This window comes from Thamnophis sirtalis, unplaced genomic scaffold, assembly GCF_051295495.1.
Source record: "Thamnophis sirtalis isolate CommonGarterSnake01/CBP01778 unplaced genomic scaffold, rThaSir2_p1.2 scaffold_1, whole genome shotgun sequence".
NCBI classification, from domain to species: domain Eukaryota; kingdom Metazoa; phylum Chordata; class Lepidosauria; order Squamata; family Natricidae; genus Thamnophis; species Thamnophis sirtalis.
This window is the reverse complement of record NW_028261381.1, coordinates 130,505,378-130,531,814: the sequence shown is the minus strand read 5'-3', so window position 1 is coordinate 130,531,814 and position 26,437 is coordinate 130,505,378. Positions and strand designations below refer to the sequence as shown.

The following is a 26,437-nucleotide window of genomic DNA, read 5'->3' as shown; positions in this document are numbered from 1 at the left end:
AAAGGCAGAAAAAAAAATAGAAATCAATTCAATAATGTCTATGTTGTCAGATTGGAACAAACCAAATCTAAGATAGAATTCTAACATTTGAAAAGAAAAGACATCAAAATAGGCATACTTTAAAAAAAAGAGCAATTTATTCCCAGCAAGAAGAAAGACAAGAACAACTGCTTGGGTTTTAATATTTTCATTTGATTACTGGTTTTAAAAAAAATCCACACACTTTCAGAGATGAATATACCAGATGCACACACCAAAAAGGAACAGACAAGGCAGTGTAGGGACACTTTTATCATCTCAATTTCTCTTTTTAAAAAATATTTTAAGTCCCTTTTTTATTAAAACATTTGGCAGGAAAGAAGCCACTGAAAACCATCCCTTTGCTTTCCATTTTCTTTTTTAATTTTTGTTTTGAAAAAAAAATTGTATTATTTTTCAAAAAAGCAAAATACATTATTATTGGGGAGAACGTGCAGTCTGGATGTACGCCATAAACAGACATAGGAAAATATGTAAGAAACTAGCTAAAATTGACACATGGGTTATTAAATAGCTTAACTTTATCATAGGATGTTAATAATAATGCATGCTTAAAGTAAGTTGCATTTAGGGAAAGTAGAAGAAACAACAGCAAGCTAGGAGTAGATGAGGAGGAAAGGAGAAGGAAGGTTAGCAAATGAGGCAAATTCAAGATAGAGGGTGTTTGCTTGCATGTCATTCCACAACTGTCCAGTAGGGGCAAAGCACATTCCAGAGGGCATTGCACAAGCTATGGGAAAGATAGTAAGGGCAAAAAGGTAAGATGGACATTGGAGACAGCAGTAGAAAGTCGGTTTGCAACTCTTTATAACACAAGTCTTGGGCATCAGAGCCATATGACCCAAACTTACAGTCCTCATTGACTGATTAGTTAAATTTTGTCAAAAAACAAAATTCAATAAACAAGAACACTTTACTGGAAGAATAGTCTTTTGGAAGCCTTTCTTAAGATATCCAGAAGACATCTGGTTAGGGAAGACTATTCCATAGGAATTATTACTACTACCAGTAATAGTTATTATTAAACTCTCTCTTTTTTTGTGGCAAGAGACATATGGTTTAATCCTTTGAAAATTTCCTGAGAAATTTCATAAGAGACAATTGTGATTGCTTTCATATAAGTATGCATAGACTCAGGCCGTAGTTTATGTAAGATCTCTCAAGTACAGCTGCAGCTTGTTAATCTATATATGGTGGAGTATATAAAGCATGAGCCACTGGGACAGCACAAAGTATTAAATCTCCCCAGAGTATAGGAAGTTTGCAAATTAGTCCCGATCAACAAATGTATAATTTGCCAGACAATAAAGGAACACAATTGTCAGTATGTGCAGATTCTGATCACAAATCTAGGCAGTACAACAGGAGGACTGCAAGGTTGAGTCTTTTCAATATTATAAAGAGTTGCTATTAATTAGCAACATCTTAATAAGCCCTGGAGCTTTGTAAATTTTAAAAGCCAATGGAGGGCGGTAGCCTTATGCATAGGAATATGCAAACAAAGAATTTAAAAAGCTCAGTTTATTGGGCAGCTTTCAAAGCATAGCCCACTGTACTTTCAGACCCCACTGAAAAAAGCAAAGGCAATTGCCAAGGGGATAGACTTAAAATTCCAGGTACAGTAATACCAATGTAAAAAGAGGATGTCCCCTAACATTTTCTTGGATATCTTACTGAAAAAAGTGTCCCGGTCTGGTTGAGAATGGGAAAGGTGGAAGTGGATGGAAATTAGCACATCTCCGAGGAAGGGTAGAAGTGTCAGGCCATTTTGGCCATCAAGATGGCCATGCATGGCAGATTGACCTCTGCATCTACTGGAGGTGTGTTGGAGATCTTTTATTTTCATATGGGAATTAAATTACAAGCAGTAACAGTTCAACCAAGACAAGAAAACCTGGCTGGGTTAGCTTCATGGACTGTAGAGTCTATATTCAATTAATGGGACTGAAGCAAATTGAGTTGTGAGATGTAATTTGGCAAATACTTGTAGAATACAGGAAATTGGAAAGTATTATTATTTTACACAATATAATATGACTCTTCATTATCACACTGAAAGTGAAGTCCTTAGATGCTATTCCCTGCTAGGATTCTTAGTCTCTGGCCTAATTTGGTTTAAAGACATTTCACAAATGGGCAGTTGTGCCTTGACCTGATTTCTAGTAGATTTCTGTTCACAGCTTCTACAATGTAGTCAATTACCATGGATTTAGTTTAAGAACTCATGTTAAAGCACAGAACACTATTGCATTCACTCCAACACTGATCATCCTGCAAATTAAACCCTAAAACAAATCTTTAAACCTTCGCCTTCCTTTAAATATGTTGGCCTTCAAACTTAAGACAATGCACCACAGTTCTAATATGTCTAGCCAGAGTTCTTGCTCTGCTACCTCCAGTGAATGGCAGAGCAAAATAACAGACTATTGCTGGGTGAATAAAGTGTTTTTTTTTTTAAAAAAAACTCATTAGGATTTTCTAAAACAAAAGTATATTTGATATTAGCTTTCTACAAATCTATTTATTTAGAAAAGTATATCTTTGAACCTATGTTGAGAATGTATTTAAAAGGTTTTTAAGAAGCACACATGTTTGGGATAATGGATATCTCCTATCCTCTTTGGGCATTTCACTTTTGGATTTTTCTTTCTCTTCCATCTTCTTACTCTGCTTTATTATATTGCACCTAAATACTTTTTGTCCATTCCTGTAATTATACAACTGAAAGTGATGTCTGTAATAAAATTTTCTGAACCCGGGAGTAAAAATGAGAATTTCCAAACTATTGAAGATCAAAATCAATATTTTTCCAGTATCAAATAATTGATTAGCAACTTTTCCATTGTAAGGAGAATATATATATATTCCCTTTATTTATTTATCAGCATAAATATAACATACATACATACATACATACATACATACATACATACATACATACATACATACATACATACATACATACATACATACATATATATATATATATATATATATATATATATATATATAATCAATGCAATATAGGGGCCTTGAGAAATGAAGGCCAAGGTACACATAGCCATGTCCCAAGAGTACGTAATCCAACCCATTTCTCATTGTTAAAAGTCTTCAGACTCTGAATCTGTGAGAACTGGTTCTCTAAATTATAAGGTTTTGAGATTTGCACAATATGCTTATCTTGCCACCAACCCATTAAGTGTGCTACACGAATAAAGCATGTATGTGCAATCTTCTGAAAGTGTCTGAAAGAATCTGTGTGATCTTAGTTTGTCTTTCTGTCTTTTTATCACCAGGCTACCTAACTGATTTGTTTTCAAAAGATTATCTGAGGATGAATGCAAGCTCCCCTTGACAAATCAATCAATTTTAGAGATAAGTTCTGTCCAAAGTTAAATGTTTCTTTTCCCATTTCCCCATAACCTTCAATCTTAATTATTATTGGGTGTAAATAATCTATACAATGGCTTTTGTGTTCCTAATAACCATTACATTTGGAGCTTCCTGATTATTAATACACAATTACATAATAACTACCAAAAATAAAACTTCATAGTGAAGCAAATCTAATCAGACAGAATGTTCATTACCAGAAGTAGAAAACTCATCACTTCAATCTTTCTTCTATTATAGAATAAGATGTTTTATGACAAGATTTTAATAGAAAAGAATATTAGATTCTCTTACACTATTTCTCTTTATCTCTGTTTTTTTTTTAAATTCAACTTTATTTCATAGTTTAATTCATTTATTATCCCTGTATCTTAATTCATTAATTTTAAAGTGATATAAATGATGTTAAAACAAAGAATGTATAATATACAGTTTATGGTCATGATTTTTTTTTAGATACCATATGTTGGATTACCAACACCTGGAAACTGTAGCATGAAACCTTTGTAGAATATCCGTTTTGGACTGGGAAATCTTCGATATATTAAAAAGGCAATTGAAGAGGTAGGCTTAATTTGTGTAAATCACTGATGGCATGGAGAAAACATGTAAAGTATAAAGAAAGCAGGCACTAGGATCAGGAATCTACTTGACTGGAAGATTTAGATCAGGTTAACAATTACTTCACATAATACATAATTAACCTATGGCAATAGCTATGATTCTGAATGCTGTTAATATGACTTTCACAGACACATTAATAGAAGACAGCTCTATCAATGTCTATTTAGACTTAATGGTATTTGTGAGTGGGGAAGTAAAGGTTCCTCTCATACATATGTGCTAGTCATTCCTGACTCTAGGGGACAGTGCTAATCTCCATTTCAAATCCAAAGAGCCAGCACTGTCCAAAGACATCTCTGTGGTCATGTGGCTGGCATGACTAAACGCTGAAGGTGCAAGGAATGCTGTTACCTTCCCACCTAAGTGGTCCCTATTTTTCTACTTGCATTTTTACATGCTTTTGAACTGCTAGGTTGGCAGAAGCTAGAAAAAGTAATGGGAGCTCACTTCGCTAGGTGGCATTAGGGATTTGAACCACCGAACTGCCAACCTTTCTGATTGGCAAGCTGAGGGTCTTAGCCACTGAGTCACTGCATCCCTCTTGTGAATGGGGGAAGGATTCTCCAAAATATCCATTTTAAGGAAGCAATGCTAATGCAGAGTGCCAGTTGCTTGATCATTGTGGAAAACAAAGTGCTGGACAACTATGGACTTTGGCTTGATGTAGCAGGAGTATTCTTGTGTTCTTAATAAAGGACCCACAGTACAACATATAACAAAAGCATTCCAGATTGGTGGTTATCAACTCTTAACTGTAAAATCTGGTTTGAACCAGTCAGGATCTTCGTAAAACTCTTTGGGTGAGATGGAGGTTATATCTGAGATTGCCTGACGTTTGACTTCAGGGCAAAAGCAAGATTTGTGCCTCTTGTTAATGAGCATGGGAAACCTATACATTTTAGGTTTTAGTTTCCTTTGAAGAGGATATAATGAATTTTTCAAATGTAGAAGATTATTTTGAGAGATAAATCCTGCCCAATCTCAGAGAAATAGCTGAAGAAGCTTTAGAATTAGGCTCTTCTAAATTATTTTCTTTTTTCTTAAAGATATTTCAGTTCAAGATTATAAAGTTTGTGGAGTCTTTACAGATTGGAAATGAAGAAAAGTCTTCTTAGTCTTTTTTTTATTTTTAGGTAGAAAAAGTCCTTGAACCTAGGAAGGTCCTAATGGAGTTTGCCAGCTATTAGAGTAAACCTGATAACATTATAAGAGAGTACATCACTATGATCAGTTAAAAGGAAAATGAGATAAATAAACTAGTGTAACATATTGAAAGAATAAGTTTGTGTTGCAGTTTGTAGTAGGAGTCAGAATAAAAAGTAATCAAATAACCACATTAAAGCCCTAACAAATTATTCCTCATTAACTCCTTTATATCTTGAAAGCATGGTTTGGTAGCGCTAATTTAATCAGCCCACATTCAATCATAGATATGTGATCTCAGATAGGGCTGCAAGATCTGTCTTTAAAAAAAATAGTAGACTGTTAAATGGTAGCTCTTGTCCGACATCTAGTGAACATCCTGAAATCTGTAATCAAAATCTGGTAGCCCTCAACTGAGGGAGATTCCTATTCAGAAATCACTTAATGAATTGCGTGTTTGATACTATTCAAACATATCCAAAGTTATCTTCTTTGTATCCCTAATAAATACGATAATGAGACTTAATGTAGTCTCATAGTATGAACCTGTGATTCTCCTGATTTCATCTAAAATGAAATCATTACAGAATATAATGAGCCAGAATTAAAAGTCCTGATCTGTAATGCATGCCATTCTAGATACAGGTTTTCTAGAAGAGAAATATAATAAATGAACCCAGAGACATTGCATATCAACCTTTCACAATCAAGTTACCTAGGATGGCATATCTGCAACAAGGGATAATATTTCTGTGTCTTATGATGGCAGTGGCAGTCTCTGAGTTACTAAAGTTGACAAAACTTTCAGTGGGAGATACAAGTGAAATGACACTAGAGAATCTGAAAGGTAATACATTAAATTATCATAACCTTCTGTAGGGAGAGCTGGACCTCAGGACGTGCAATTGTGATCAGATATGAGTAAGCCACATCTGAAATAATTTCCCCTTAAATGAATAGGCAAGAGAACTTCAGCAACTGCCTTTGATAAAAGTTGAAGGGAAGGACTGCCTACATTTGGGAAACTCCACATTTGGGACTGCTGAAAGGGCTGTGTTGTAGACAGGAGATAGTTGATGACATATCCCTCCCTCTCTCTTGAAAGTGGGCTCCTCATTTAACATAGATGGCCTCTTTGACCTCTCTTTCAAACCAGTGGTCTGAAGGGGAGGATACAACAATACATCTACCATACAGTCCTTTCAGCAGTTCCAAGAACATTCCACACCCATTTGAAAATCCAGTTGCCTCTTGAAAAGCACCTTTGGGACAACTAAACAATTCCTACTTATTGAACGGATCCATGTTCACTTCACTTCCTTAATGACAGATCAGTATTCTTTTACAAGACTAAATACTGTTAATATAAACCTTTTAGGCAAGGATGAAAAACATGTGGCCTTCAAAAAATTGCTGAATTTTCTGGCAGCCTTACCCAGAGTTAGACTATAATGTTTCTACAGAGTTTCTCAATCGTCCAGGTCATGGTTATCCCCAAGGTGCTATTCAAAAGGCAACTGGAGTTTCTTGGTTTCACTTTTCAGGCAAAAAGCTTCTTTAGAACTTTTGAAAAGCACCTTTGGGAAGATCACAATGTAGATAAAGAACTATGGTTTAAGAATAGTTTTATGGATAAAGATTTTTCAGTGTTGCTTTAAGAAATAATTGGGAGTTGCCAGGTTTTCATTTTACAGAAGTATTTTAAGGGCCACCATAGAAACCAAGAAGCATATCTGGAAAAATCACAAAAATGTGCCGAGGTGGTACAGTGGTTAGCGTGCAGTACTGCAAGCTACTTTAGCTAACTGCTAGTGGCAGTTCAGCAGTTCAAATCTCACCAGCTCAAGGTTGATTCAGCCTTCCATCCTTCTGAGGTAGGTAAAATTAGGACCCAGATTGTTGCGGGCAATATGCTGACTCTGTAAATTACTTAGAGAGGGCTGAAAAAGCACTATGAAGCGGTATATAAGTGCTATTGCTATTGCTATTTTTATGCTGTCTACTATTTCAGGCAAAATAAATTGACAAATTTTGTTACAAACATAGACCTTTTTAGATATTTCATTTATCCATGAATGAACTGACATATTGAACATAAATGAAAAATAGTCTAGTCAAATTTGATCTTTCAAACCCTAACAGAAATATTACCTGGGTCTGTAAATCATTTAAATCAGCCTTTTGAACTTGGTGTCCTCCCAATGTGCCAGGGATGCGGCTTCTAGAAGTCTAAGCCTACAAAAATGTGTGTGTGTGTGTGTGTGTGTGTGTGTGTGTGTGTGTGTGTGTGTGTGTGTGTATGTATGTATAAAAGCTAGTTCTTTCAGGGTTTCAATGGCAATGATCACTATAGTGATGATTTAGGATGGACAAAAGTCAAGACTTAAGATTTTAGACATGTTGCAATAGAATTTATTGATGCTTTCAAGGATTCAATACAAATCTGCAGATGTCACTTTTTTTCCTGTCACACTATAAGTCTAGTGACAGATGAGGCTAAAACAATATTCTTTTGTTGCTTTTAGGAGTTTGTATTTTTTTATTTTGCACATGTGCATGCACATGTCTATTTTTTCATTTTTATAAAGTTTTCCAATATCTATTACCTTTCCAAGTAATAGTTGTAGTTATTACTGCAGAGCTATAATTTCCAGAACTTCATAAAGAGAACTACATTTCTTATAACCTCCTGATATGAAAAACCTTTGCTACCTCCTGTGCTTGGTGTTTTTTTTCTCATTAAGCTTTTCTACACATTGCTACTGTTGGCAAAACTTGGACTTCATATTTGGGAATGCAGAAATCTGGAGGAGGAGAACTTTTCAATGTTATTCTGACACTGATTCATTTAAAATAACAAAACAACATACTAAGTGGGATTATTCCTAGGAAGATAATAGAAAACTAGACAAGAAAAATGCAAGTGATATATAGTTTACCCTCCCCCCCACATCTTTCAGGTGAGAAAACAAAGGTATTCAGTCAGTCCTTCCCAAGATGTTGGGTTCCAGAGGGAACCTGGAATTGTTCATGAGAATCTGATGCACAGCCTGGGTGATGTGTTAGTCATTGCATGGAATGAGGGCAATAGCCTTGGATCAGATTGTACCTGCTGATTCTCCCTGCTCATCTGTTCATGAATCCTAGAAAACGTCTGGTTTTCAGATGTGATCCAAGAGATGAATCAGCAGAAGAAATGCTTAGATGTTTGTTGAGCAAAACAAATAGCAAATTGTTTGCTGGAGCAAAACAAATAGGAAATCTGACTGAATATAGGTAAAAAGCTCTTATCTTGTGTGGTACAATGAATGGAAAAAAATCTGATTATTTCTCCACTGTTATCTCATTTGCAGATAGCTGGCCAACAGTGCAGATTTTTTGAAGATAGCCACAGCACAATCAAGTTTGCTTATTTAGAGAAGTTCATGCCTATTGTTCCTGAGAAAGTGACAGGGTCTTCAGGGCTATAAGTGGAGCTATTATGCATCACCACCATGTCTCTCCTAGGTGTAGTTGGATTCAAACAGTAGTAAATGCATTTTAGAGTGAAGAGGCTCTGCCAACTCTTTCTCAAGAAATCATGATTCAATACAACAGTTTGGGGTATTTTTTTTCCTATCTCCAAATTTTCAGTTTTAGCAAAGGTTGTTAAAAATGGGGTAAACCTTCAGCTCTAGGTAACCAGGAGGAAATATCATAATTATCTGGACCTTTTCAGTTGGCTCTCAATTATTGATTGCACTTGTAATTGACATGTGACACGATTGGATAGGAGAGAGTGATTTTGATTCCATCAATGATAATAGCCTTGTGGACTGGTTTTCATAGTAGGGAGGGAAGCATTTTATATTTATTTTCTGTCTTCCACCAAGGCTAGTTGGTAGGGGAGATGATGTCTTACCCTAGAACTTTACTTTGTAGAATTCCTCAGATCTCTGTCTGTCTGTCTGTCTGTCTGTCTCTCTCTCTCTCTCTCTCACACACACACACACACACACATACACACACTTTAACATCCAATGAAATAACTGGGTAATGTTATCTAGTAATACTGGTTTGGTATCATCCTTATACTGATACACAATTTTACATCTGTACCATGGTACCAAGTGATGCCATCAATGATCTTTCCCAGTGCCTAGAGATGCTCTGTTGTCTGGATAAGGAATAACTGGCTTTGTTTCAAGACTAGCAAGATCAAATCACTGAGGATTTTAGGGCTCCCTGAATCTTTAGATCTCTAGATCTAAAGTCTTTAGATCTGTCTTTAGCCCTGGATAGGATAGGATAGCATGCTTCCAGATAGAACAGATATATAATTCTATCATTTTGGAGTGGGGGCTTCTGCTTGAAGAACCTGTGCACTAATTGCTGTTGTTCCTGGATTGGGAGGTCTTGCTCATGGTCATTCATGTCTTGACTATTTCACACTTGGACTATTGCAGTAAATTCTACTTGGATCTGCCCCTGAAACCTATTTAGAAAGTACAATTAGTCCAGAATGCAATAGTGTGGGTTATGGGCCATATACCTAATTAGGACTACAATCCTTTGGCAGTCCCAAATATGGATTAAAAAAACACCTTCCTGGGAGGCAGCCTGATATTGAAGGGGAATATCTAACTCTATCTATCTATCTATCTATCTATCTATCTATCTATCTATCTATCTATCTATCTATCTATCTATCTATCTATCTATCTATCTATCTATCTATCTATCTATCTATCTAATCTATCTATCTATCTATCTATCTATCTATCTATCTATCTATCTATCTATCTATCTATCTATCATCTATCATCTATCATCTATCTATATCTATCTATCTATCTATCTATCTATCTATCTATCTATCTATCTATCTATCTATCTATCTATCTATCATCTATTTATTGTAAATAGTGACTGAGTGGGTTATAAAATTCTACTATTCTTTTAATTTCTGACTACTAGAGCTTTGAAAAAGGGTTATATTGCTATGTTGGTAGACATTTGACCAGTATGCATCCAGCTTCCAATAGCTCTGAGGGAGACTATTTGCCCCATAAAGCTTCAGTCCTGGATGAGAGGTGCATTCCTACTGGTTTGGACCAGTTTGGCCAAGTAGGTAGTAACTCGGCTGGACATGGGTCCGGACCGGTACTATCCTTGTGTTTGCCATCTTGATTTTCTGTTCTGCACATGCGCAGAACAATCATCATTCTAATGTTGTGTGCATGCACAGACCTTTTTAGGTGGTTTGCGCACTGAACCAAAAGTAATGATGGCAGGAACCCACCCTTATCCTGGGTACTTATATAAAAATAGGATCCTGATCAAATAAATTAATTTTTGATAAGATATATAAAGGATCATTTTGTATTTATTTTTATTTATTCCTGATCAGGTCTCCTTTATATATAGGTCATTAGCAAGGAGGCAAAAGAGATGCTCTTCCTAAATATGAGTTAACTATAATCATGGTTAGTTAGTATTCATACTCCCTCTTCCATAAAACTGAGTTTAAACATAATTAAAATTGTTAAGCATGTTTAAACCTACCATATTTTTCGGCATATAAGACACACCTTTTTCCCTCAAAAAAAGAGGCTGAAAATCTGGGTGCATGTTATACCCTGAATACAGCATTTTTTGCCTCCCCAAACCCTGCCCCCTTCACCAAAATGGCCGTGCATCGCCTTTAGGAGCCTTGCAGAGTGCTCCTGGGAGCTGGGGAGGGCAGAAATGAGCGAAAAACAGGCCTTTTTTGCTCAATTTTGCCACCCCCCAGCCACCAGGAACAATCTATAAGCCTAAAGGCTATTCATGCCCTTTTTTGGAAAAAAAAATTGGCCCGTTTTTGCAAAAAAATAGGCTGTTTTTGGGAGATCTGCAGAGTGCAAAAACTTTTTTTAAAAAATTGCCTCTTCAAAACCTTGGTGCATCCTATACTCCATTGCATCTTATACTCTGAAAAACACGTACCTGAAACCACATAAATAATGGTCCAATGTTTACTTTTTTTGTGGAAATAATATCATTAGAAAAGTGGGCTGCATTTACTAGATTTATTGATGTTTGCTCTCCTTTGTTTGTTATGAATGAATACAGTTTTCTGAAGTATAGTTCAAATGGTTGATGTCCAAAGCAAATTGGATATTAAAAGCCATCAGGATTTGCTAGGCTTCCTTTGTGCAAGTGAGAATTATTTTAACATTGCAAAAAACAGAAGCACCAGTGATCACTTTCATCTTTAAAGGAGATGGTTAAAAGAGATATGCTGCAGGCGTAACATTAAGCACAGTTTGTTTTACCAGATGTTTCTAAAAATACTTGTATGGTTTTACTCTCTCTGTCTCCTCTTTTGGGGGGAAAAAGCTTTATTTTGGAGAGTGTTTCATGCTGCAGGAAAAAAAATATCCTAACAATACTGACAGATATGGAAAATAGCATCTGTTGGGAAGATCACAAAAATTCTACAATGGACTGTTTGTTTTGTATCTCCTGTTAAAAATAATGAAGGGAGGGACGGAGGGAGAGAAGAAACAAGCAAGGAAGGAAAATATATAGGACTATTTAAACACTCTCCCAGATATGCATTTTTTTCAGTAATCAAGAAACAAAAACAAAAACACAAATATTATATCTTTCTGTTCCTCATTTAAACATATTCTGTTTTACCATTTCAATGACTAAATCTGAAATCTCTGATAGGGAAGAAAATATATATGCTTTACCAAAGGCTGTTAATTTAGTAATAAAAAGAAATGAAACCAAATTCTTAAAATAAATAAATAAATAAAGGATCATCCACAGTTCCTAATCAACATTTTTTTATTATTTTTAAATAAACTTTAATACTATTGCCTTGTATTCCCTAAGAAATCCATATTATAATTATAATTATCTCTTATACTTTGTTACAATTAAATGCTAAAATAATCTTCATTTCACTAAATGATAATAGAGCTCTTTAGCTGCAGTTTTCCTACACTTTTATTTCAACAAGTAAATTTGTAGTCTATTTTTCAATGTACTCTGGTAACTACTTGTATAATTACCACATATATAATCCTTTTAGATAATTTTAGTCATCTATGTTTTACTCTTAAATATAACACCAAAATGGTTTCATTGAAAAATACATTATTAAGAACCAGGCATTTATTTATACATGAACATAATATGGATGAGTTTACCCTTAAAGCTAAAATTATATTTTCACTTGTTTTCATATAGAAAACTTAGAAGCTTATAAATGGTTAACAAAAAGGAAGAGATGTGGAAAAGGGTACATATAATTTGACTAATTCCTCATCCTTCTTCTGTTCAGCTAAATAATACATGAATCAGAACCACATGTACTATATAATGTTTCAGCATCTACATAAAGATGCACAATATGTCCAGTGATTAAAATGGCAGAATCTAGTGATAAAAAATTGGGGCTGGAGGACAAAATGTAACAGACTACTTAAATATTTCTCAAATTTTCCCATCACTTTGCTTGCCTCTTCCAACCATCTGCATATATGATATTTGATCCATATTTTTAACATGTCAGCAAAGGAAACTATTAAAAATATGTTTTATTTCAGCACCAAGGACAGTTCCTAAAAGTGTCCCTACTTTGATTCTATATTCATTCAGCTAGTTTACATATCAGGTCTTAAAAAGAAAAAAGAAAAAGAGACTGTCAGGGTTCCGACGGATGCCCTAATTAAATCATGATCCTTGAGCCAAATTTCAAAAGAAATTCAGTTATTTATTAAGAGCATCATGTCAGCACTGTTCCCATTTATGGTCAACTCTGCCGCACGTGATTTAGGGTTCACCTCTGACCCTGTTTTCCCTCCTCCCCCCAGAGTGTGTCATTAATCACATTGTCCAATGAGGCACTTTTGAGGGCTATAAAACCCACACTTTTCATGCCGGCTTTAGTAATCTGAGATCCCTCTTTGAGAAAGGTATGCATGGAATGTGCTTCTGAACGTGGCTGCTGAACTGCTCCCCCTTTCCTGCCCATGGCAACTCGAGAGCAGACCATGATTGCTTTGCGAGTTGACAGAGGCACTATTGAAAATATAAGCAAAAACCAGTAAGTTTTATATTAGGTTATATAATACAGTATTCTCTAAAATAAGCTCTGCAATCTGGAGCTATTAGGCGGTGAGCAAAATCTTTCTTTCCAGGTAATATTGAAAGTCATATATAGATTTGCTATCAGCACATTTTAAAAAATAAATTGTCTTTTATAAAAGTGATTAAATTAAGTACACTTTTGACTGACAGCTTAAAAGTAAAGATGTGCAACTGTGTGTAATACGACAATGAATAGTGCAACAGCAGGAAACTGTCACTGTCAGTTACAAAATGGTAAAGTACCCATTTGCAATAAACCCAGAAATGTTAGTCAAGTGCACAGATTAATATTTGAATTAAATGTGCAACAACTGATTTTTGTGCCTGTTCTCTCTGTTCAGCAATTGTGTGGAACTGTTTGGTATTCCGAGTTGTATCACAGTGAATTTTCTTAGATTAAGTTCTCTGCTTCTGTTGGTTAAGTAAAAATTATGCCTTTATATATTTATTCAGCAAGTCATTACATTTATGTAGCCTCCGACTCAACAAATAACAACAAAAAGAATGAAATAATAATAAAACATAATGTTAATCCTATTGATAGCCTTAGTTGAAGCTCTCCACGCTGTAAATTGCAGTACTTCATACTATTATGCTTGTTTCCAATCCAAGCTAAGAAGAATCCAAACAAAAATTGGCTAAACTTAAATTAAATTAAATGTAATTAATTAATAATAATCTCAGATTAATTGGATTTCAAGATATTCTAATTCTTGACAGAGCAATTTTGGAAGGAAAGCCTACCTGTTTTTTCTCCATTATAGAATTTCTATCATTGTCCTCCTACCACTGATCTTGTACATTTGTGACATTTTCTGGTCATGAAAATGATGCTGATCATTTTATCAAGCTAACTAACCAACTGTGCTTTCAAATCTTCTCTTTCAAAATCTCTCTTTCAAAACTTTCTATGAATTCAAGGCTTTTTTAAAGTAATAAGATCCAAAGTATATGATAAGTGTTGGAATATTATTCTTTCCTTTGCAAATATATGTTATACTATGTATCTATAGTCCCATATAGTTAATTTACTATAGTGGAAGGAGACATCTCCAATTCAATCCTAGCAAGACAGAGCTGTGGATGTTTGGGCCACCCAGGTCTGGGCATGGGGATGGGGATTCAAGAGTGCTGTACACATTGGGGAATGTGCTGGTTTCATAGCTCCTGTTCAATGAGAAGGTGGCAGTTATAGCCAAGGAAGTCTTTATCTGGTATGCCATTGTGCCACTTCCTAAATTGGGAAGCCCATCACACATTCAGTCAATGTTGTCAGCTTCCAACTTGGTTATTGAAATGAGGACTACATGGGCCTCCTCTTGAAGATCATCCAGAAGCTCCAACTTATTCACTGTTTACAGTAAACAGTGATGGACATGCTTCAGTATGTCATATAACATCTTTGCTCTTTGAGTTTGCTTCTGGATGTGATTCATATTGCTAACTGTTACCTATAATGCCCTACATGGCATAGGATCACCTACTTGAGGGACCACCTATCTCCTTTATTATCTGTCTGTCTGTATTAATCCAGCAGGCTTGACATGTTCTGGGTTCCTTCCATTAAACAATATCAACTATCAGACCTGGAAGTTTGTCTTGTCCTTTGCAGCACTTGCCCTTTGAAATGAGGTTTTACCTGAGTTCTCATCCTACTGGCCTTTCAGAGGGGCCATGAAGATCTGGCTGTTTGTCCAGGCCTTCAACTAGGATGGAAGTAATCATTACAAGAGGTGCATATTGTTGCTGCTTAGTTTTGCCATCTTTATTTTTTTTCCTACTGTTTTTGCTGTTTTGCAGTTCTCATGAGTTGGGGAGTGTACCAATTGAAATAAATAAATGGATAAAAGGGGGGGGGGGAACCTGTCAAAAATGTTTCTTTTTTTCATTGGAAAATGTCATTTTTTTAAAAAAATACTTGCTTTTCTTTCTTGTGTGTGCCTTCAATTCCTGGCCACTGCGTGTGCAAATCCTGCAGTTTTCTTGGCAACATTTTCAAAAGTGGGTTGCGACTGCCTGCTTCCTAGGGCTAGGAGAAAGTGAGTTGCTCAAGTTCACCCAGCTGGTTTTGTGCCTACGGTTTTTAGCATGGTGCCTTTACTTCTACATCAAACTGTGACTTATTTAGTTATCTTATTTATTGTATGCTTACTTGGTTTTTTTCTCTTGACTGCAAGTTACCTAGCATTACATAGCACCCTCTTTCATTTTCCTATCCTAATTTTGTTAGCACAATTGTCAAAGGTTAGCACTGTTCCTTGGCATTCTGAAATGGGACACATGAAAAAACTCTGGTATAAGTCCTAAAGTCCTGAACGTTATTAAAATCAAAATGAAAACTTAGAAAATTGTTACCAACCCACAAAATAAAAAAGACAAAAATCAGAAACAAAAAGGAATTCCTGGCCATACCTGCATATATAATACAACTTTTCTCACATTGGTTTATGTTTCTGATCACTGCAGACCTTTCCAGCAATAACTGTCTACCTCAAATAATTGTAGTAATATATGCACACCTGTACATATTTTCCCCAATAGGTATATTTTTCATCTATTTTCAAAATGCAGTTCCGATTAAATTCATTTTTTTGGTTATACATCATTTTGAGTTTGAGAAAAATGTGGGAAAGTTGCCAGTCTTGATATATGTGAACATGTTCTCTCTGCATATACATTTGTAACAGCAAACTAATTAGATCTACATAAAGAATCAAAGGAATTTATCGCCTATCTAAAACTGCTCTCTCCAGTGAGTTTAATTGTATTTGTTTCCATTATTTTAAATTTCATAGCATCCTATATTTATTATTTCCATGGGTAATGAATAAATTCTGAAATAAATGAAATAGTATGTGTATGTATGTATATAATTATTATTATGTGCAACAATTTTTTCCTAAAGTGCTAGCTCTATCTAAATCTCCTTTAACCAAATACTTAAAAAGGAAGAAAGCTTTCTTACTGGATTTTATATAGCACTGCTAATGTTATCGTTATGAAAAAAAGATGACATTATATAAGCCTTGGAGTTGCAATCCAATACTTCTAGAGGGCACAATGTTGAAGAGGTCTGAGTGAAATAGTAAAAACTTGTAAATAAAATTCTCTGAGAAAGCTTTCCTGTTTTTTTCCTTTCCACTGCAGTCTGTCCACCACTGCAAAGTTGCCCTTAAGTGTGGGAGACCCTCTGGAATGGCATTTGAGATGACTCAGGAGGATTGCTATGAAACCCAGTGGAATAAATCACACCATTCATTATTAGACAACATTTGTTCATACGTTTAAAAAAAAATACCCAAAACTGACATCCATTTCCAAACAGAAATTATGTGTAAAGAGTGAACTATATTGGAAAATGTTTAGGAATTTTGACTTACATGTCTACCTAAACCCAAATGTGCAGTTTACTCTAAAACCGCTAGCTTAATTGCACAGCTAGTCTGGCTTTAGGTTAGTAAAACTATGGAAAAGAATTCAAAATTTTGGCCAACTTGTTCTATAAGCAATGCACACAAACTACAGTCTCTGGTGTTTCCTGACAGTGCACCACTCAACTTCATTCACAAAATACTATCGATTTGACAACATTGCCTCCTCTCATTTCCTCATATCTCCTTCTATCTTTCTTTTTCTCTTAAACCTTTAGTTAGGATAAACATCTTTGACTGACACTATAAAGAATAAAATTAACACCAAATGTATAAACTTCCAAATTACCTAATTTAAATTGTTATTGTTCTAATTTAGCAATCACGTTATTAAAACAATACCTTGGTCTATCTAAAATTCTGTTTACTGGATTCTCCAGAGATCCTTTGAGTAAATTAGTTGTACTGTTGTACTTTTAATGATATGGTTAGTCTGTGGATTGTATTTAAATCCCAGTTAAATCTCCCTGTGAAGGAGATGGGTTTTTTTAAATAAAATTTTAAAAAATGCATTTTGTAGTATTTTATATTACTGTTATTACTGTTAATACTGTTATTACTATAATAGTAAAAAGATAGCTGGTTTGAAAAAATTGATAAATACAATTAAAATGCATTTTGTAGTATTTTATATTATTAATAATATTATAATATTAATGGTTGAGTTGCATTAATATGTCTGGTTGAGTTGCAAACACTGTGTAAAGACCATTTTAGTTTGTTCCCCACAAAGAACCTGTCTTTTTAGTAGTGGAATAATACAGATTCAAACTTATTCAAGTAAGTTCCAAGTCATACAATTTCTCCAAAGTTATTACACCCCTCTACAATTCAGGCATCAGTGTTGGAGATATTAAATATCTTTGCCCTTTTGTGAAATTTCTTCAAGGAAAAATTGAAAGGGAAGGAAGAAGTAGGCAGGAAAGGAAGTGAGTGTGAGGAATTAGAACATCGTACAAACAGAGAACAGAATCGCACAACCACACAAGAACAATGAGTTCCAAGAGACAAAAATATGACGGATGAACATAAAGAAGATATAGGATTGCTATTGGGTGGGGGTAAGTTGGGAGGGAAGGGAAAAAGCAAAATAACTTCTTCTTTTTAAAAAAGTAAATAAATATAAGAATTGGGGCTGCTGAAATAGCCAATGATATTTGCACAAATTAGCCAAAAAGAAAATAAACTTATCTAAAACATATTTTAAAATGTAAATAAATATTTCCCTCCAACTGGACCACAAAATTAGAATTGCTAGGTTAGCCTGAGCACATCACTCTGATGAAACAAGATGGCATTACCACAACCATGCACTAATTAATGAAGGCCATAAATGGGTAGCTATGTCAGCTAATTATTTCATGCCACAAAGATGTGTTTTTGCACTAACTCCAAAAGAAATAAAGTGCATATGACAGATATTCTGCACTTGCAATAAAATTCTTTTTATGCCATCAACTATTTGTATGCGGGTAATATGCTGGAGATTTTGAGGAGGCTTTTAGAGGGACTTTTCAACTGATATGTGTCTTTCTAAAAATCAAAGAACATCTAAAAAGAAGGCAAGAAGGAGGCACTCCACACAAGAAGAGAGGAAGAAAGGTGGGAATAAGGTAATAATAAAAATAAAAAGGAAGGACGAAACTTCATTCTTTAGCACACAACTTTCTTGGGTGAATTTATTTCAATATCAAAATTTAAGTTATTTAGATGGCAAGAAAAGATTTTGTTGCCTTGGTTTGATTGCAGATCTATATTTCTCTTGAGTAGAATTATTATTTCATTGGAATTATTCCAGAAATAATTGTATTAAAAAAGAATGCATCAAATACTTTCAAATTAAAAGAAATGGTATGTAGTACCACACGTTTTATATAAAGAATGATCAACCACCAAAAATTCATGCGGCACAAAATGAGGTGAAATGACAGAAAATGTTATTCCAATATATACAATCAACTTAAATATTTTATGTGACCAAGGCTAATCATGCAGACATTAAAGATACATATATAGAATTTTTATTCCCTCTGCCCCAGCCCTCCCCAAGGATAACTAGAAAATTGAAATATCACTTAATCACATGAAACCAAAATTTAACATCACATTAAAAAATTGCTTTATAAATTTCACATGCTTTGCACACTAATTAACATATCATGCATCTCTCTCCACTTTAGTAGATGACAGAATTAGATGAGGCCATGAAGATTAGGTGATGACGGCTACTTATCAATTCAGTTTTAATTTATTCTAAGCAAAAATACTGTATGTGTGCATATACATGTGCATGCATACACACAGAGTATATAGTGAACATATAAATATCAGATCCTTGAGAGGGGCTTTTGGGGCTTGGAAAGGATAAGTTAAAGAATAACAAATGCAAATTTAATTAAAGGAACCCTATAAGACATTTGCATGAAAAAAAGAGTAAAACTTGCTATTTTGTTTATTTCTTGTAGACATGTACATGTAGCTTGGAAGTTCCAATGAACAATGTTAGCTATAACATAATTCTTTTTAAAGTAGTTGTGCTTTTCAACTTGGTCTCCAGTTTTGATATCTAATATTCAGAAATTATGTAAACGCTCTTGCTAAACAGCACCAAATGATCAAGTGAATCAGTGCTCCAGAAAAAGAGCTATAGGATATGGACATTTATTTAGATGATCTACCAAACAAATGACTTGTGAATCTAGTTATCAGACAATAAGCTCTTGATTGGTATTTTTCTCCCTCATCTTAATTGTTTCAATTTGCTGTTCTTGACCAAAAATCTTCTAGATGAAGCTCAATATTAATTATTTTTAGCCTTTACACAGGTCAGCTTAATGTCCCTTTAACACAGAGGTAACCTTTGCACTAGCAGAATTTAATGAGATCAAGTATGAATGCTAGTGTGTGCTGCTCATTGGTTCTCACTTGATTTCTCCTCACTAAATAGTCATGCTTTTTTATTTTATGAGTTACTTGGCTTGTTCCTCTGACCAGCTAGATAACTAAGTCTGTTGATGATGCTAATCAAGTGACAGGTGGGATGTGTGAATGTTATTTGGTTAGAAAAAAGTGCCAAGAAGCTAAGCCAAGTATTCTTGCAGTTTGTATTCCATTCCATGTACAGAAGCTGACTGGACTGGCAGATGAATCATATTTCAACCTTGAAAATGCCACTTAGTAACCTGATGCTAATGAATACAGCTAGTTTAGGCGTGCAGGGCAGTTTGTCTGACACTTGTAATGCCATTAGTGTGGGGAACATGAAATGAGAATGGCTAGGGACTGAAGGAAGAGCAGGGCATGGGCTTCTCTGGCTATCTCCATCTGTTTGTCTAGTGGTACAGTTGCTCCTATAACCAAGAATAATTGAGAAACACACACTAGCACCCTTACCAAAATAATTACCATTTCATGCAAGTGCTTCAGCAAGAGTTAACCTTTGTAACCAAAGAAACAGCTGCTCAGGTTCTAAATTGTCATATTTTTTTACATGCTATCTTTTTATTGCTACAGAATATTAGTATATGCAAATTCTTATCAAGAAAAAAACTTTGGGGTTTCTTGAATATATTATCTCATTCATTCATTCATTCATTCATTCAATTTATATGCATCTTAACTTTATTAAGTTTTTCGATGAAGAAAGTACATAATTTAGATGTTATGTACATGTATCAATTATTGATACATGAACAATTTCCCCCCAGTGGGAAGAAAGTAGGAAAGTAGGAAAGAGAAAGGGATCTAGTTAACCTGACAAAGTATACACAGATTTATGAAGATCAGTTGCTTGGATTCCTCACTGAGTGGGATAACTAAGGATTACATAATTAATCCAAGATCGGATTTATATTAAAATTTTATGTATGTGATGTAATTCAAATTGAAATTGAAATTGGAAAGCAACAAGATTCAATTCAAAGCAGTTTGAAAAAAAATCAAATCATTAGTTATAATGCAGTAAAATATTTTCAACTGATTCTGGATGAAAATAGCTAAAATGATGGATCTTTTACAATACTTTTTTCCAGTAAAATTTAAGCCAGTTAACTTCAGTGGCTTAATCTTAATACATTTTTGAAGTATTCTGTGCTAGGATGAAACCTAACAGCTTCCAAATTGTCCAGAAAACATGCAGAGAATATGATAACTAACATAGAAATTATATCATCCAACCTTAAAAATTCTGGCATAGATTTTTGGAATTGGCATGTTGAATATATGAATTAAAAATTAAGTTAAATTAATAAATTAAAAAAGTAATTTGCAGGGAACTCATTCAATGCTTTGAATATTATGTTAACAGATTTAATGCCAGAATGAATAAGTTGATCAAAAGTCCTTTGAATCAAGCCATCAATTTGTAATTCTATACCATCCTAATCACTACACCTTGCCAAGAACTTAGAAGAAGAATACTTTTTAAAAAAAATAACTTTTTCCTGGAAGCCTGGAGGTCACAGAATTCTCCTACTTCTTGGAAGAAAATTAGCAGATGATATGCTGGGTCTTCCAGAAATAGTACATTTCAGATAATGAGCAGCAACTTCAATTTGATCAATCAAAGCAGAGATATAATAGCAATGATTGCTACTTTAAGATTCTTTTAAAGAGAACCTTCATTTGTATGTGCATGCAATGCTTGTTTGCGCATATTAATAAATGCATACATGTTCATGCACACTTGAACATTTAGATTCCTTTGTGATGCCAGACTTAACATTCAGTGTACATATAGCCATAAAGCTGAAAATATTCCATATGATTCAAATTTTCTAACACATCCTATCAACAAGAGGAGTAGCACTGAAAAGATATCTGTGTCTGAAACAAGCTGGAAGTATTTACCTTAAAACTAAAAAAAAATGGGAATGTGTTGAGAATTTTAAAAGGTTTAAAACAGAAGCTTCTAGAAGCTTTATCAACCAGACCATTAGTGACCATTATAATGTAATTTGAAGTTCTTTTTCTCTCAGTACTTTTATGGTAGGACTCTATATTTCTAAACTATGTTTCTTTATGGATGAACAGGCACTTCCTACATTTGTCGTAACTTGATTCATTCATTGATGCCACGTCTCAAGGTCCTAAAGACGGCAATGCATCACCATGGAAGAAGTAATGATACTGCCTTCACAAGACGTCTTCAGGTGATGGCTAAGAGGAACAGACTGATAAAGGGTGAAAAAGGATTCTAGTTTAAGTGCAAATGTAGGACAAATTAGAGAAAAAGAAAAAAGTTTAACAGACTCATAAAAATTAGCAGTGGGGTTCAAATATATATTTCAGCTCTTTCTACATAAAACTCACAATCTAACTGTATCTTGTTGAAGACTAAACAAAAGACCAAGTTTGGATCTGGTATAAGAGATATAAGAGATTCAGATCCATTTTTAAATAGCCATCCTTATTTTTCTTTTCTTGCAGACTGCATATCTGTGCAGCATATCCATCTGTGATGGATGAAGTTACAATAGGAGTGCCAAGAAAAGCTGAAAAACATGATCAGTCACAAGAAAGAAGGTCAAAGAACTCTGTCTATAGCAGAAATTCTCTAGCACAGCCCTAAGGAAGGAGCTCACAAAATTCACAAATCCCTACCACATGAGGTTTATAAATCACCACTTTGTTTAAGACTTATGACTTTCTTTTCATAAACGCCAGACTATATTCCAGCAGAACATGGCCATGAAAAAAAGAGGAATGTTAGGAAAGGAGCATCTTGAAAGGAAAGGAACTCCCAGTTATGCAACACAGCAAAGCAGCTGTTAATGCAAGAATATTGATGCTTAAATTGGTCAAAACCCAATAGAAGAGCATATATGTAACTCACTGTTAAATTGTGGAGTCTTTGGTACTTTCTGAGCTTGCAGGTGTTTCATTACTTGACAGGGTAATATCATCAGTGCAATGAGGATTCCATAAAATCTTCATGAGCATATTTCAAATAATATAATCAGTTTGTACTGAATTGTATGTCAACATGAATGCCAATGTTAAATGTTAAATCTGTGTTGCTTAACACCATCCATTCATTGATTCATTCATTTCCCATCTTTATTATGTTTATAAATAATTCAAGGCAGCAAATATATCAAAGGAGCTGTGGTGGTGCAGTGGTTAGAATGCAGTGTTGCAAATTAACTCTGCTCACTGCCAGGAGTTCGACTAGTTCAAGATTCTATCATTCTGAGGTTGATAAAATCAGACTCAGAATGTTTGGGGACAATGCTGACATTGTGAACTGCTCAGAGAATGCTGTAAAGCACTATAGAGCATTGTATAAGCCTAAGTGCTATTGCTAATACTCCTTCAATTTTTCTCTCAACAACAATTCTGTGCGGTGATTTGTCTCGAGAGAAAGTGTCTGGCCCAAAATGACCCAGCTGGTTTTCATGCCTACAGCGGGAACACACAGTCTTCCATTTTTTAGTCAAATGTCTTAACCACTAAACCAAACTGGCTCTCTAGCCTTTTTGTGGAACTTCCTAGCTACATGCAAAGCCACAATGGTCTTTACTACTGTCAGAGCAAGTCTTACCCCAAAATGCAAGCAGAATATGAGTAGTGGAAGAGAAATGTGAAAGCGCTAGCTTTGGATGATTTCTATTACTATTACTGTATTGAACTGAAATGCTTCAGGAAACAATGAACATAACCACCTGAAGTTTGATTTTTAGCAAACATAAAGCTTTTCAAAATAATATAATAACCTATCCACTCCACCCCTTCTTTTTTGTTTGTTTCTAACAAAAGCAAAAGAAAAGAAAAGAAAGAAGACTTTTTTGTGCTTTGTGGTTTAAGGACAGATTTGCAGAAAACTTTTTACAACACACACAAAAATTGGATGAAATTCTGTTCTCTATTAGATAACTATTTTAATTCAGAACAAGCCTAAAAAATAAATGAAACTTAAATAAAAGCTTGAAACATTTTTTTTAAATAAAGTAGATTGCAGTTGCCTGCTGGATATTGTACAGTCATATCTATTCCTCCCTTTTTCAAAGCCATAAAATTATCAAAATGTATCTATGCTCAAAGGGAAAATTTGAGCCCATTTCAAAATTTTCTAATCAGTTTTGGCATTTTAGTGGATACATTTTGAAGCATCATTGCTGCAGATAGCATGGCAGAGAGTAATAATTGTTGCAGATACACTGTGGTTTAAATCTCCTCAGACTAGTTAAATAAACAAAGTACAGTATTAGCAAAAAAAATACATTGCCATGTTAACTGCTTTTAAAATCCCATGGACAACTAGAACTTTTGAGGCATGTTTTCATATCTGTCAGAAAGATGTAAAAACAGCCATGGTTTTACCTCTTTTGCCCCCTATCTACTTCTTTTGTTAATTAATAGTTAGACTTTTATTATTGTTTTATGAAAAAAATCTTCAATCTGCTTCCTTTCTCCCCCACCAGAGCCAGTTCAAAAACCATTACAAATTCATAGCACAATGGTTTACAATAAACTGAACAGGCACTGGTTTTTCAAAGTTGGCTTTCCAACATGATATGGCCCATTCATGTTTTGCTCCTGCCAGTTCCATGGGATTGGATGCTTGGCTTTAAACAGTGATAATTTATTACACATTTCTATCCATATATACATATGTCACGTATACATATATGAGCATACATATATATGTATACATTCAGACCCACATATATGTATTGGCATTATCAGTTGTAAAAAGCAAGCCAAAAAAGAAGACTGACCTGGCTTACCTACACTCTGCTCGCATTCAATGAAATCTTCATCATCGTTAGAACATTCTGCTGAAGAAACGAGGTCATCTGTTGTCTGATGTTGAATAAGAACAAAAGAAAAAAAGGGAAACAAAGATCAAATGAAGGGAATCATATTCCAAAGAACAGCAGTCTTTGAGCCATAGCTTAGAAATTTCTAAGACACACATTTTTCTTATTATTTAGACTGTTGGCTTTATTTCTCTTTTTGAATATTTATGGAGATTCTCAACCATCCATCCAGGTCATGATTGTCCCAAAGGTGCTTTTCCAAAATGCAACTTGACTTTCTTGTTTTTTTTTCCTTGAAAAGGTCTTGTTTTCAATGTTCCTTGAAAGTAAATGTTTTCAAGGGGGGGGGAACCCAAGAAAGTCCAGTTGTCTTTTGGAAAAGCACCTTTGAGACTTTTTGTGTATTCTATTTCTAGCCCAAGATTCTATTAAATTACTGTAATGGGATTCATTGATTTCCATATTATGTTACAATGGTTCTAAGGTACTTCTAGACTACATATTTCCCATATGTAGGAACATAGAAAATTGCCATAAACTTCAGTCACTGATTCATTTTGCTCAGCATTATCTAGACAACTCTCCATATTTGAAAACACCAAAGACAAAGTAGTTACTACATATGCAGCAGGGAGTTTAATATTGAGTTTTGGACCTTGTTTTGAAAAATATAATGACAAGTTAGTACTGTATTATACACTCTTACTCCACAGTAGAGACTATCAGCAAGTTCTAGAGAACTTCATATAGTACCATAAAAAAGTTTACCTAATTTTGTATAATTTTCCCAGTTAGTTAACTAGACAAATTAAATTATAGTAAATAAATAAATAAATAAATAAATAAATAAATAAATAAATAAATAAAATGGCATAGATGCATAATTAAATCCTCATCCTCATCAATTTCTGGGTACAATATTTTAAAAATCAAAATATACTTTGTAAGAGAGTTATGCATATAATCATACATGATATGATTGCATTTACACAGAGCAAAATGCACATTATTTCTAAATATAATACAGACTGTGTAATCTAGCTGTTGGTATGGTTTGGAGAGTAAAAATGTACTACTATCAAATGATAGGGACACAGTGGCTCAGTGATTAAGATGCTGAACTTGTCGATCAGAAAGGTCGGCAGTTTAGCAGTTTGAATCCCTAGTATTGTGTAATGGAATGAGCTCCCATTACTTGTTTCAGCTTCTGCCAATTTAGCAGTTAGAAAATATGTAAAAATGCAAGTAGAAAAAAAGGAACCAACTTTGGTGTGACGGTAACAGTGTTCCATGCGCCTTTGGAGTTTAGTCATGCCGGCCACATGAGATGTCTTCAGACAGTGCTGGCTCTTCGGTTTTGAAATGGATGAGCACCGCCCCCTAGAGTTGGGAATGACTAGCACATATGTGCGAGGGAACCTTTATCTTTACCTTACTATCAAATGAAGGCTATTTTGTTTCAATTCCACAAAAAAGCAAAGTATTTGTCTCCCTTATGACACTGGGATGTAGTCCCCTGGTATGGTAATGCATGGCAGATGCACTATAGTTTCTGAAAAACTGAGGCCACATCAAGAGTGTCTCTGGTGTCAGTGAATCAGAGCCCATCTTCCATGAACTTTTCAACTAGTAATTCTGAGCACGTGAGTGCCTGTGACTGTTCTAATTAAAGAGCAGCATGTACTGCAGTGTGTTAAGAAGTATAATGGCTTCCCTTCCCAGTAGTAAGTCCTTCATGTAATTGCTCCAATTAGTAGAATTAGTATCGGAGACCAATAGGAGGGTTTTGTGGAAGCCTCTGGACTCAGGCATATTGTTCATGCAATAAATATTGTTATTGATCCCAACAAGTGCCTGATTGTGCCATTCCCCACTCTTTACTATTGCAGTTCTGTAAACAGTATATAAAAGATACAGATCCCA

The 26,437-nt window shown here is 34.6% G+C and overlaps 1 protein-coding gene across 13 annotated transcripts in view; it reads right to left on the bottom strand.

Moving 5' to 3' along the window:
- Positions 1–26,437, bottom strand: part of NRXN3 (neurexin 3) — a 1,234,604-nt gene that overhangs the window by 13,179 nt on the left and 1,194,988 nt on the right. For 9 of the 13 annotated variants that reach the window (XM_087724996.1, XM_087724986.1, XM_087724948.1 and 6 more), the window contains one exon: positions 24,482–24,557. In XM_087724996.1, coding sequence (XP_087581122.1) covers positions 24,482–24,557 — 76 coding nt within the window. Of the gene's footprint in view, positions 1–24,472; positions 24,558–26,437 lie in introns of all 13 variants that reach the window. The other 4 variants (XM_087724939.1, XM_087724952.1, XM_087724963.1 and 1 more) reach the window with 1 other exon arrangement.